The sequence below is a fragment of the Platalea leucorodia genome, assembly GCF_965183815.1.
Source record: "Platalea leucorodia genome assembly, chromosome: 2".
In the NCBI taxonomy this organism is placed as follows: Eukaryota; Metazoa; Chordata; class Aves; order Pelecaniformes; family Threskiornithidae; genus Platalea; species Platalea leucorodia.
Window position 1 is genome coordinate 34415614 of NC_138824.1, and position 14224 is coordinate 34429837.

General features: G+C 54.7%; 1 protein-coding gene across 1 annotated transcript; it reads right to left on the reverse strand.

The window, feature by feature from the left end:
• Positions 1-883: 883 nt before the first annotated feature.
• On the reverse strand, positions 884-4487 carry PCDH8 (protocadherin 8; the record flags this gene model as incomplete). The annotated part of the gene is made up of 3 exons (XM_082337969.1): positions 884-1257; positions 1726-1936; positions 2076-4487. The coding sequence occupies 3 exons, from the start codon at positions 4485-4487 to the stop codon at positions 884-886; spliced, it is 2997 nt and encodes a 998-aa protein (XP_082194095.1).
• Between the last annotated feature and the right edge of the window lie 9737 nt (positions 4488-14224).

A 14224-nucleotide genomic window follows, 5' to 3' on the forward strand; every position in this document is an offset into this window, starting at 1 on the left:
CTGGAAGAGCTGAGGCCAGGCAGTGAAAAGCAAAGGCCAGCTCCATCACACAGCCCATCAGTAACATCTCTAGAGCTAAGCGTCCAGTGAGGTATTGCTGGAGATGAAGGATGGGCGAGACTGAAAGTAGCATCATTCATGCTCCTCCCCACTGCGTTTCTCTGCACAAAATACTTTTGTTGACCTGTAAAGACCTCTATGCTCTGAAGCATGAAATCCACGAACAGATCCCTCTGACACATCACAAAACCTTTATTAGTGTTTATCAGTGACACAGATTACAGGAACCAGAGGCAATTAAATAACATTTAAGCTGACCACAGACTCAAGAATTACAAGTCACATTTGGCAAGGCAAACTTCTCAGTACACTGGGTTGCTTAGGTTATTATTACACCGTGAAAGAGGAATTTCCCTTACAAGGTTCTACATATTCAGGATATTATTATTAATTATTATTACTGTGTCTTTCAGACAGTTCCTTTGGCAAGAATTCCCATTTTTTAAGCTTTTATTATATAAAAATATAACCAATTTTCATTATGTACAAACATTACATTACACAATGTACAGGTTAAAAACACTACAAAAAATGGCAGGCCATGGGTGAACCGAAAGAAAAAAAAATGTAGAAAACATGAAAAAAAATTTAAATACTGCACATTTCATAAAAATTACATTAACTACAAACAATTTTTTTTTGTTTGCAAATATCAAACAGTACTGACGTGATTGGAAATCTTTCCCAACAACTTCATTTTTAAGGCACATCTTGCATATTTACACGTACGACACCGGATCTGGTCAATAACTTAAAGGCTCTCGGGAGTGACCTAGTCGTGTGCGCGCAGGGACATGTGTACTCGGGCGGGGAGCGTGTTGGGCTACACTTTCTCAGCTGTGTCAGTCTGGGGGCCCAGGTATCTAGTCGAGGGGGCTGGGTAGAGGGGCACCCCGATCTCCTGAAGGTCGGGGAGCCGTGCGGGGCGCGGCGGGGAAAGCAGCGTGATCGTCCGGTCAAAGTCCCTGTGCAGCACTTTCTCATAGACGCTCTGAAGCCCCACTGTTTTGGGCAGCTGGGCTTGATAAAAGTTGTCCCTGCGAAGGGGATCCCTGGGCAAGGACGTGCTCTTGCAGAAGGTGGAGAGGGGTGCCGAAGGATGGGGAGAGGGATGAGGGTTGGCTCGGCCGCAGGAGGGGCTCCAGCAGCGGTCCGAGTGGCCCAGGATCTTGCACTCGGCCGTACATGCCCACAGACCTAAAGGGAGACAGAGAAGGAGAAACCTGTCGTTACTGCAGGAATAAACGCACGTAATTCATCATCCTCAGAGTCACCAGTCACGGGGTGATTCAATGCACTGACAGTCAGAGTCAGGAGGCGATGCTCTATGGCACAATGAAAAAACATGCTTGGGAAGGTTATGTTGTTTTGCTAGGGACACTCCTCACAATCCTAACTTTAAGGGAAGCTTTTTGGGGAGGAAAAAACCCAATCCTATACTTATAGCACCTGCTAGTTTGTGCCGGGCACTCAGTGCAGAGAGGAACCAGCGTCCAGCAGCCTGCTGTGAAGAGACGGGCAGTTTGAGTCACGCAGCATCAGGCTTCCCCCTCCTGCTGCCCTGCCTAATTACTGTGCCCTGAGGACGGGTCCCTCTGTCCACCTCCCCGTCCACCCGTCCGTCTGTCTGGAGGGGCCAGCTGGGAGCAGGGGCTGAGCCCTTACCGTTCTGCATGTGCGTGATGAGATCTTTCTTCAGGGCATCTCCACTGATATCTGAGTCGCTGTCGTTAAAATCGCTGTCACCTTTGCCGCTGTCTTTGCCACTGAACTTCTCTGCCTCTCGGCCGGAGATGGTGTTGAACGAGTGCCCCTTCCAAATGGCCACGGGGGGAGCAGGCTCCTTGCCGTAACTCGGAGCAGCAGCAAAACCCTGCTGGGGTGGGGGGATCAAAGGAGAGGTGAGAGGGGAAGTAGCGAAGGGTAAATCGACATCAGAACCACATCTCTGCAATTCGCATCCCCTGAGACCCCCCCCCCCAACCTCCGACCCCCTCCCCGCATCAGGATCTTACCTCCCCGCTCGGTCCTCTGAGCCTCTTCTGACCCTCGTAGAGGCAAGCGCTGTCGCTGCCGCTCTCAGCAGTGGAGATCTCTTCGGCAGCTGGAGAAGGGTCGGGGCTGGTGAAAGAGGTTTTGCTGGGAAAGGTTCGTACCTCAAACACATTCCCCCTCTGGCTGCTCTCGTCCTGCCGGCCCTTCTCCAAGTGGGAGATGTCTATCTGCTCTTTCAAGGAAGCGTTGTTTTTGATCTCGTTCCCCTTCTTGCGCCTGTTGCAGGTGGTGGCGATGGTGATTATAGCCACCAGGAGGAGGGTGCAGCTGCCCGCCAGGACAATGATCACGATCAGAGGGATGTCCCACTGCAAAGCCTTTCCTTCCCAGGAGCTGGGCTTGGCTACCTCCTGGATACTGGAAGGAGCAGTGGCGGTCACCAGGAAGTTGACTGTGGCTGTCGTGGCCAGGGGGGGTCTGCCATTGTCTGTCACAGTGAGGATGACCTTGAACAGCTGCCCCAGCTCTTCAGAGAGGTCACCCCTCAGCACAATGTCTCCAGTACTTGGGTTGATGGTGAAAAGGTCCTGCTGGGGCTCTTCCAGGAAGGCAAAGGTGAGCTCAGCATTGGCCCCATCATCTGCATCTCGAGCTTTGATCTGGGCCACCAGGGAGTCACGGGAGGTCTTGCTGGACACGCCGATTTCCACCGTCCCGTTGGTGAGCACCGGGTGGATGATGACAGGAGGGTTGTCATTCTGGTCCACCATCCTCACTTTGACAAGGGTGCTGCTGGAGAGCTGCGGGGAGCCTCCATCAGTGGCCTGGATCCTCAGGTCCAACTGCTTGAGGATCTCATAGTTGAACGTCCTGAGGGCATAGATGGCGCCGGTGGCAGGGTCCACCGAGACATAGGTGGAGATGGGGGCCCCCATGACCTGTGTCTCCAGGAGACGGTAGGTGACCTTACCGTTGTGGCCAAGATCGGGGTCACGGGCCACCACGGTGGTGAGGTAGGCGCCTGGGGGGTTGTTCTCTGGCACAGCCACCTCGTAGAGGGGCTTGGCGAAGAGTGGTGCATTGTCATTCTCATCGCTCACCCGCACTGTGTACTGGCGGACGGTCTTGAAGGGCGGCGAGCCCAGGTCCTCGGCCACCACGGTGAGGTTGTACTCGGGGATGCGCTCGCGGTCCAGTGCTGCCGTGGTGACGATCATGTAGCTGTCCTCGTAGGCGCGCTGCAGGGCGAAGTGGTCGTGGCCACGGAGGCTGCAGCGCACCTGCCCGTTGGCCCCCGAGTCACGGTCTGAGGCACTGACGAGGGCCACGAAGCTCTCGCTGGCCGCCGCCTCACTGACGTAGGCCACGCCAGCGGTGCTGGCAGCACCACGGAGGGCGCTGATGCTGATGCGCGGTGCATTGTCGTTGACGTCAGCAAGGCGCACGATGACGGTGCAGGTGGCGGCACGGGGGCTGGCGCCACGGTCCTGGGCACGCACGTCCAGCTCGTAAGTGCGGGTGCGCTCGTAGTCCACGGCGGCCTCCAGCGTGAGGCGGCCCGAGCGCGGGTCGAGGCGGAAGAGCCGCCGTGCCTCGGGGGGCACTTGGCTGCCAAAGGTGTAGACCACCTCACCGTTGGGGCCCTCGTCAGGGTCAGCGGCATCCAGGTCGAGCAGCAGGGAGCCGGGCGGCGCATCCTCAGGCAGCTCCACCGTGACCGAGCCCTGGGTGAAGGCAGGGCTGTTGTCATTGGCATCGAGGACACGGACGTGCACGGTGGCCGTGCCCGAGCGCGCCGGGCTGCCGCCATCCTTGGCCACCAGCTCCAGCGTGTAGGAGGGCTGGCGCTCACGGTCCAGCTCCTGGAGCAGCACCAGGTCGGCGCAGCGTGCCCCGTCCGCCCGTGTCTGTGCCTCCACGCCAAAGTGGCTGTTGAGGGAGACCTGGAAGCTCTGGATGGAGTTGGAGCCCACGTCCTCGTCCACGGCCACCTCCAGTGGGAGGCGGGTGCCAGGCGCAGCACTCTCCGACACCTCCAGCGCCATCTGGGCACGGGGGAAGCGTGGGGCGTTGTCGTTGATGTCACGCACCTCCAGCTCCACGTGCACCAGGCGGTAGCGCTCCCGCCAGCAGCTCACCACGTCGAAGGCCAGGACGCACTGGGGGGCCTGCCCGCACAGCCGCTCCCGGTCCAGCCCTGCTTCGCCGATGCTCAGCTGCCCGTCCTCCTCCCGCACCCGCACCAGCGAGCTGTTGCTGAACTGCCGCATCAGTCGGAAGCTCATCTCTCCCGGCGCCTTCACCGGCATCTCGTCGGCCAGCGTACCGATCACCGTGCCCGGCGCGCCTTCCTCGTCGGTGCGGTACCTCACCGTCTTGCAGCGGGACGGGGCCAGCAGGCAGGCGAGGGCCAGCAGCCGCAGGGGGCTCATGGCACTTGCGCGGGGCTCGGCCCGACGGCGCGGTCCGGGGTGACGATGGTGAGGAGGATGCCGGTGCCCGGGGGGCGATGCGCGGTACCGGGGGGCGATGCGCGGTACCGGGGGGCGGCTGCGCGCACCCTCCGCCGCCGTCTGCGCCCCTCCGCGCCTCCCCGCCGCCTTTAATAGACGGCGGTATGCAAATGAGCGGGCGGCGGAGCCAATGGGAGGCGGCGGGGCGCGGGCGGCCCCCGGCGCTCCCCGAACCGGGGCGGCTCCGGCAGCCGGCGGAGCGGGCGCGGGGGCGCGGGCGCGGGGCGCTCCCCTTTGTTTTCCTCAACTCTCCGGGGTTCGGGGTTTTTCCTTTTTTCCCGGCTTTATTCCTTTTTTTCCCCCCTTTTCTTTCTTTCCTTTTTTTTTTTCCCCTTCCTCCCCCTCCCGTCTTTTCCGTCTCTGCGGAGGCGCGGCGGCGGAGCCGGCGCGGGGAGCGCGGAGCGGACCGCGCGGCGGGGTTTGATAATTGCGCCGCGGGTCGGGCAGGTGCCGTGTCGCGGCGTGCCGTGGCATGTCGCGCCGTGTCGCGGCATGTCGCGCCGTGTCGCGGCGTGCCGCGGGGGCGCGGGCGGGTGCGCGGGCGCGGATTAGCGGGGTGCGGGGGGGGGTGGGCGGCATTCAGCTGCGCGGCCGGAGCGGTGTGTTACTCGCGTGAGAGCCTGTGATCAGCGCCGTAAGTCGCCTTTCAGGAGGTGTCTCCGCATGCTTTAGTATGCATGTCACCGCCCGGGTTTCTTAAGCCTGGGGCACTAGCAGGCGAGGAAAAAAAAAAAAAAAGGGGGGGGGGAAAGAAAGAAGAAAAAAGTTCCAAATAGGATTTAGCATAAGCTTGAGGAGATTTGGAAAGGTTTCAAAGATCAGGCTGTATCAAAGGCTTATGAAGCCCTCGTTAGCTGTAGAAATATAATAGCATGGCAGGCTATCCCATTCGAGGAACCAATGTCTGTATTATTTCACTATGACAGGCTAAGGGGAGAGAAAGTTGAACAGTTTCCACAGAGGAGTTGGACTAAGTTGAATATAATGAGCAAACGCCACATGTATCCATTATGTCCCTCTATTCATTCCCAATCACTGCCATAACTCTTTGACTAAACGATGATGAGCGCTGAATTACACACAATGCCCTGCTCATATTAAAATACATTTAAGACCTATCCCTCCTGGTGCCCTGTTACGCCTATTCACAGGATTTTCTTTTTGTCCTAATAGGGCCTCTCTGGGAAGCAACACCAGTCTCGTTCCAGAAGAACAAAATAACAGCATGAGGCTGAAACCTGGCACCAAGCGGGGGGAACGAAACCATCTGCCCCGCAAGGCACCAAGGCCCCGCGCCGAGCCCGGCGCAGCCTCCCGGCCCCGCGGTGCCTGGGCGGCCATGGGGAGGCCCTGGAGAGGAGACCCGACGGGGAGGGGAGCTGGGGGTCCTGACAGGCATCGGGCTCTCCGGGAAACTGCATGCCCTTCCTTCCCTCCTGCCCTCTTCCTTCCCTCTTTTCCTTCCTCCTGTCCCTTCTTCCCTCTTCCCTTCCCATTCCTTCTTCCTTCCCTCCTGCCCTCTTCCTTCCCTCTTTTCCTTCCTCCTGTCCCTTCTTCCCTCTTCCCATTCCTTCTTCCTTCCCTCCTTCCCTCTTCCTTCTCTCTTTTCCTTCCTCCTTTCCCTTCTTCCTTCTTCCCTCTCCTTCCTTCGTTCCTTCCTTCCTTCCTTCTTTCCTTCCTTCTTCCCTCCCTCCCTCTCTTTCCTTTCATTTTCCTCCTTCCTCTCTCTCTTTCCTTTCATCTTTCCTCTCCCTCTTTCCTTTCCTCCTTCCTTTCCCTCTTCCCTTGCCTCCTTTCCCTCTTCCTTGCTTCCTTCCTTCCCTCCCTCCTTCCCTTTCCTCCTTCCCTCTCTCCGTGTGTCAGGGAACCTAAGAGGAAAAGGGGGGACAAACTGAAGGGGCTGTGCCTCCCCGCTCCGCTTTCCTTCGGAAACCTCGGCTAAAAGTGCTCCGCTCCGCTTGGCTGCGCACACGAGGGGATGCAGCCCCCCGGGGGGCTCCATCCCCGCCTCGGTGCGGGGCCGCTCCCCCCCAGCAGGGGCACCCCGGGGCTGCGCGGTTCCCTGCGCGGGGCGTTGCGCGGCTCCCTGCGCGGCTCCCTGCGCGGGGCGCTGCGCGGGGCGGCACGCGAGCGGGGCCCGGCGGGCTGCCCGCAGCTCCGGCTTATGGAAATGGGATTTAAATCGCGCCTCAGCGCTGACCGGGGGGACGCGGGGCGGGGGGCCCGCTCTGCCGCCAACAAAAGCTCCCCAAACGCCTGGTTTCCATACGAAAAGCCTCCGCGCAGCTCTTTTCTCCTGCCGGCCGGAGCTCCGCAGCCGGGTGGCCGGCGGGGCGGCGAGCAGCCGGGCCGGGCCGGGCCGGGCCGCCTCGGGTCGGGCCGGGGGCCGGACCGGGCCGGGGTCCGGGTGTGGGCTGAGCGCCTGGGAACGGGGCCGCCGGCCGGGAGCGGGCAGCGGGCAGCGGGGCGGCCCCCCTGTGTAACAGGATTATCTTTGCCATTTCAAGTTCCATACAGCATGTAATTTATTTTTAATTAGGATTAGATCGAGCAGGGAAGGAGAGCAGACCTTCCCCCCCCCCCCCCCCCCCCCGCAAAGGCATGGCTATTCCACCAGGAGCCCTTATTCTTTACAAAAAAATCAATCAATCGATAAAACAGGACCTGCGTTCACCTCCCACGCACTTCGCAGGAGAAAAGGGTGCAAAGGGCTGTATTTTCAATGCGTGCTGAGGTATCTGCATCAGAAGAGGCTTGGAAATCCTTCCCCTTTCCCATCCACACGGTCCCCATCTCATGCACTTTCGATTCAAACCCATTCTTAAGAGGGTCCCAGTGGGGTCTTGCTGCTCTTGCCTTTTTTTTTTTAGAGGTCAAATGCGCTTTCTGTCTGCCTGGGTTATTCTTTTTCCACAGTCGTGACTTTGATTTAAAAAAAAATACATATCAGTCGCTCCGCTGGAGCAAAGCCTTCTCCCCGATAGTTTGGATAGAGTCCATTACAGAAATGTTCTGAAAGGCTAGTGAAGAATCCCGTTTTACAGCTCAAAAATAGACATACGGATCAGCTGCATTAAAAGCACTTCTTTGAAATATTGTGGTTAAACAGCCCAGATTGGTTGATTGCTCCATGCGGGGACATATGTTCTTGCAAACTGTGCGTATTGTTACTAATGGGGATTCTCACACCACAGCCTTTCCTTTGAATCTGAGGCACTGGTGGTTTCTCCGGAGCTGTTGCAAGGTTGTTTTAATAATTTACCAGCTCTCTTGCACTTAGTGTTGTTGCGGAGACTCAGAGCTTGCTAAGAAGGAGGCGTTTCACAGTGTCCGGAGGTCTGATCTCTGCTGCCAAGCTCCTTCCCGTACCACTTAGACACTGAAATCAAAGCTGCTCTGAGAGGTGGGTGTCAGGCAAGGATAATGCAAGACTCTCCCATCCATCCCTGTGAACCCGAATCCCTGGGTAACGTGTTGCTCCCATGGAGTGAAAGCACTCCTAGACCACCAGCCTGATGCCAATGGCAACCAAGTCAGTGATGGCCAGCAAATCACTCCAGGTATCTTTTTTTTTGCTTTAAATTTACTTCTTCCCCTGATTCTGATCCAGCTCTTAGAAAGAAAGTTTGTGTGCGCTCTTCCCCTCTCCCAGGATAGTTACTGGCTTACTGAGGGTGACAAAACCCCAGGATCTCCTCCTCCTCCTCTTCCCCTCACTCCTCCAGCTGAGCACAGGCGCTTACGGCTCCATCCCTTTTCACCACCACCTACAGCACAATGAGTTTGCCAATGTCCCAAGGTGTCGGTGTCCCCGGTGCAACACGGTAAGACTCTCCTCCTCACAGCGGGTGCCTGGGATTCTCTCCAGGGATCTCTGTCAATGGAGATAAGCTAGGAGGTGTCACATTTTGGGGCTGCAAGAGAAGGTAAGACTCCCATAGAGATCCAGCCCAGTACCTCAGGACCACATAGACCTTGAGGGAGGATGTGCAGCTTAGCGCACGCATGGGGCGATGGAAGCAAGCCAGGCTTTAAGAAGAGGTGGCTGTGTTATATGCGCTTCCCCTTTCCCAGAGATGTTAGAGGCACCCAGCCCTGGCTATTAGAAGTCTCCCTCTCCCCTTGGCCCCAGTTCCCCTCAACATACTCTGCATGGTGACTGCATGCCCTTGGCGTGGTGGAGTGGGATTCCCTTGTAGCACAAGCCCTAGGGTGGTACGACTTTGCCGGGGCTTTACTGAGGCTGGCAGGGAAAAGCCAGGCTATCTGGGCATGGTCTCCAGCTGGCCCCGCTCACGCACATACCCAGAGGGTCTGGCCGAATTCTCTCCAGCCGTGAAGCTGGGATGCAACGTGTCCCCCCACCCCTCGTCCCTGAGCCTGCAGAGGGGTGGCATGACCTCCCTCCCTGGAAACCTGTCTCCGTGCTCAGCCCCTGCCTCTTCCTTCTTGGGCATCCCGGCGGGCTCGGCTGCCTTGGAGTGATCTACAAAAACAAAGGAATTCCTTCTGCTTCACGGCCTAAACAATCCCCCCTGTTTAATCATTTCTGCAACCAAGGAAGTGTGGGTTAACCTGTCAGGCTCCACAAGCCCAAGCTGACCAAAAACCCTGGAAAACAAAAGAGTGGAACGAAGCGGCAAAGGGTTTTGTTGCTCTATGACTGTTTGTGTTGGAGGGTAGCATGCGGCATTGTGCTTCTGTCTCCGGCCATGCAGGCTATAGAAGACAGAGGCTGCAATCCTTCCCGTGAGCTGCGGGTTGGTACCAGGGTTATAAATCATCCCGATCATTTGTTTGTTATATCTGCTCCAAATGCTTCCCTGCCTGTATCTCCCCTCTGTGAAATGTGGGTTAGAAGAAAGAGTTTGTTTTGCAGAAGAAAGAAATCGCATGCCCATACCCCCCGCCTGGCAAGCACTTTTGATTCCACAGGGAATTTATTTTTTAATTGGATTAATTTCTAGCCTCTCCCGGAGTAGCAGCTGGGGTCTTTGATTCAAGAGGTTAAAACAAAGGGGTGTGAAACAAAAGACCAGTTCTTCGCATTCCCCACACAGCGTGGGCCTCGTGCGTGCTGCCTGGAGGTATCCCTGGAGCAGCACATTCCTAAAGGTCTCCCCATGTGGCCCTCAGCCAGGGTTTACTGCAGGCTTTTTGGGGTGTTCCCTAGTGTGGCTTACCTGCAAGGTAGCTAGCTGCGAGTTTTTCCCTCCTATCCCACAACTCAGCTTGTGGTTCCACATAACCTTACCCCTTGGTGTCCCTCCCCTCTTCTCCCCCCCTTTTCCAGCTCTGTTTACCCGCTACCTTTTCTGCCCCAGAAGAGACAGATGAGACTTTTCATCTGTTAAAGCACTAGGCAGGTTCAGTTCTCATCTCTGTCATCTGGAGCAAGCTAATGAGGCTCGGCCCCAGCAAGGTCTGGGGTGTTTAGGTGCTCAACTGCCATTGAAGGCGATGGGAGTTGGACATATTTTAGCCTGGATGAGGGCTTGAGGCTCTCTCAGACTCAGCCCCTCATGTCCACAGAGCACTTCTGTGCCTCACAGTGGTGTTGTGAAGACAAATGCACTGCAGACTGTGGGTGTGTTGGACAGATGACAGCCCAAGTCCTTCTGTTTGCTCATCATCAGGACCATGAGGAGATCAGAGATGCCCGTAGAAGGAACAACCTTTATTACGCAGATCTTTTCTGGCTATTTTGCCTCGGTGCCTTTGGTTTTAGGGGGTGCAGGTAACAGAGTAGTTATTCACGCCAGGATCCGATGTAGCCTGAAGAAATGCCTGCCCTCTCCATAGCTTGGAGTCTGGTCAGATCGCTGGGATGTTAAAGAGGGGAGCTGCACGGCTCCTCTCCCTGGCTGTTGTGAATTGGTGCTCCCCCTCTGTGGCTGCTGCCGTACACCTGGCTGGGATGTCTTTCATACTGCTTTGAAGGTGTCTGGGCTGGTATATTTGGCTTTTCTCCAGCAGCTCCTTGTTTCCTCCTGGGCCTCGTTCACACTCTCCTCCTTGAAGGACTGTTTGGGATTTCAGACTCTTACGAATGATGAATGGGCAGAAGAAATCCACCTCTCAGCTACCACGAAGATGTACAGTCCTCTGCGAATACTTACGTGTGGTGGTTGTGATGGGCTCCACTGATTTCTCTGAGAGGCAGCTCCCTCGCTGATTGGCATGCAAGGTCGCTTTCTGAATGTCCTTCTGCTGCCCCTGGCCAGCCAGTGCCACCCAGCCAGTGCCACCCACCCAGTGCCGCACTAAACAAGCACGGCCGCGTCACTCCTTGGGCTCTGCCTCCTTGCTACCGTTTCTAAAGTCCTTCCCGGTATGATCATATCCTTATATAAGCACAAGGATAGCTACATACATGCCAATATATTGTTACTATGCCAATAAAAATATCCTCCCTGTTTCTCTGCTGTCTCTATATTTTCAGTCTTAACCCTCACACCTGATATCTTGCCCCCTGCACCGATACATCCATGGGGCAGAAGGGGACACTGGGAAGCAATCCTCGTTGAGATCCTGGAAACAGAAGTTGCATTACCGTGATGCCATGCTTGAGCTAATTAGCCCAGTGTCACAGCGGGGTTAATGAGCTTGGGCACAGAGCCACAGCTTCTGATTCCCGGGCTGGGGGGGCTTTGCAGGTTCGTGCCCTGAACTGCTCCTGGTTGTTTCCTGGAGGATTATGGTGAGGGGCGGCACAGGGGAAAAATGCGAAAAGGAGAGGCAGGGACTCAGCCTTGTGCCATGAGCCGGCAGAGAGTCCCTTCCTCCATCTCGCCTCTCCGTCTCCCCCCTCTTCCCCCCCCTCGTCCTCCATCTTAATCGCGCCTCAGCTTGCAAAGTCAGAGCCCCCCAGCTGTGAAGGACTAAGTCTCTTCTTCTCCCAACCTCCTGAGCGGCAGCAGGCTGCGAGCAAGAGTGTGCCTCGTGTCACTTCTGTTGAAGAGGCTGTGAGAGCCGGGGAAGAGCCCAGACGCAGGCGGCTGCCGCGCTTGGCCGCCTGCCAGGGCCTAAACTCTATTCACTCCTGGGGAGCGGGCGAGCATCCTCCCACAGCCGGCCGCCTCCAGGAACCGAGAGTCTGCCCAGCCCAAGGTTTTATTTTGGCACAGCGAAGAGCTGCCCTGGACTGAGGGCAACGAGGGGGAGCAGTGGTGGGTTCGATCAGGCCGCTCTCCTTCATCCTGAGTGTGGGATCATCTCCCTTTCCTATCTGCAGATGGGGCTCAGAGTTAAACATCCCTCTCTGTCTCCACCTTTAACATGCTGGGTTTCTTATAAGGACCAATTTTAGCTTCGATAACTGCCAGCGTGTTGCTGCCTGACATGCAGCCAGCTCTGGGCAGGGCAAGGCAGGGAAATGGCACACAACAGCAAAGAGGAGAATGGAGAGCAGACACATCCCATTACAAGAAGTTAGGAAAGGCTTTAGATATTCATACCAAGTTGATGAGAAATGAACTTTTCAGAAGCTTGGGGACTAGAGGAAATTTGGTTCCTAAATCATTTAGGTACTCTTGAGTATTTCACCTAGGATTTTTGCTTTAAGGTTTTCTACTACTGCATTTTGCTGCATTTCATGAGTTTGAGATGTTGCTCAGGATTAGATCAGATGATTGCTTTATGAGTCCACAGGAAGACCTTTCCCTCCTTTTTTTTTTTTTTTCTGTCTGAACCTGCCATTCTTTGACCTCCACAGGACTTTGACCTCCAGAGCTACGAAACGTTCCTGTACTCACCGCCCGTCTTCCATGCACGGCGTTTGCTCATTCTCCAGGTACGCTTCACTGAAGGGGTCTATCTGAGGAGACACAATGCTGGCTCTGGGTGACGTGACCTGGGACCGGAGCTGGTGGCAGAGGGGAGAGGAGCAGAGCTGTTTGCCACAGCTGAGGCACACATCCGCACCATAGTCCAGAGCATCGTGTTTGCCCATCTTTAGGAGATAGCCAGTCAGACCCCAAATGTCACCTGTCCCTCCTGCACCTGTAAATGTGCACCACAGCAGGATGAGGAGGTGATTTGGGAACCACTGCAGTCTCTACAGCTACATCTATAATACTGAATAAAATGGTCCATACTCTGGCTCTGCTTAGTTTACTTCTGCAGACGTAGCCTACGATGACATGTCCCCTTTCCAGTTTGGGGGGAATTACCCGTTTGCCTTTTCAAGTTTAACCATCTGGTGCATTCACTTATTTAATTCACTTTAAAAAGAGGTGCACAATTTTACATGCCACCCAGTGTCTGTGGCTTTTGCATCTGGAAATACAGACACCAGCATATATTTCATGTGTGATCCCCAGGAAAAAAATTCATCTGGCTCCAAAGTCTGCAGAATTCTGTTCTGAAAAGTTAAATAAATTGTTGTCACTTTTTAAGTGCTGTAATAAATGTGTGGAATGATCTCGCAAAAAAGCTTGAGGCTTACAGAATAGGTGCTAAAGAAATGCATCAAATTAGACCAAAAAAGAGCCATAAAATCTATGTTATCCCAAAAAATAAGGGCTGATGGCTCAAGTGACTTTTCTGTTTACTGCTGTACTAAACATCAAATTCATATTTCTGCCTAAAAGAATTTGCATCTCTGCAGTGAGCAGATCTGAAAGCTTTGTTTTGCGGGAGAGGTATGCGGTGGTGGGTGAGAGGTAGAAAATGATGCAGTCAGGCACAGTTTGTAAGCGAAGGGTCACAGATGGGTGAAGGCTTGCAGAAGTTAAAACTGACAAACAAGCATTCAGAGATGCTCGTGGAGCATCCTGAACACTTAGAACTGGAGAGGTTTGAGTTTACCTCAGCAGCATTATGTATGTATATGTATGTGTTATATATTATAATGAATATGATAATTACAGGAGATAATTTACAATATATGTATATTATATATGAGTGCCTCCTCAGTAGGCTAAAACAATGCCATGAGAGTCTAAAGAAATGTGAAATCTAATTACTGTAGCTGTGTAAGTGAAGTAATGAGGAGCTTGAGAGTGTGACTGATAAGCAATTAGATACTAGACTAATGAGCAAGCTGTCTACAGTCCATCAAAAGAGTAAGGGAGGCTTGTGCAAGACACCCCTGGCATTGCGAACAGGAAGATATACCGTATCCAACTGCAGCTTTCCAAGAGACATAACACAACACGAACACATGATGCTCGCTAATGACTGGAGACAGTGTGCTCAGCTCAGGGATAAAGTCATTAACCAGTTAAAAAACATGTGGCAGACCCACAGGAGACAAGGACAGCAAAAAGTACAAAATACAAGGAACTGCAAGTATGTATAGGAGAGCTGCAGCTTGGTTTGAATGTGCTGGATTAGTGACTCCCCAGTATTGGGTTTGCTGTGCTATCTTACCCTGGAGAAAGAAGCTGGGGTGAGAAATGGGTGTTGGGCTGGCTCGTACGGGTGGCACTGTGAGGCTGGTCCTGGCAGAGCTGGGCTGGGAAGGGGCAGAGGAGAGCCAGGCAAGGGGAGCCGGGGCGGAGGTAGCGGGTGCGCTGGGGAAAGGCACTCAGGGCTCTCTATGTCCTATAGGGAGTCCTGTAATAACAATACTTATATTGTATAGAAGACTGTCTCCAGGAGCTTATTCTTCAGCAAGTATTAACTGTTTAAGCTGAAATTTTCCATGCTGGGTG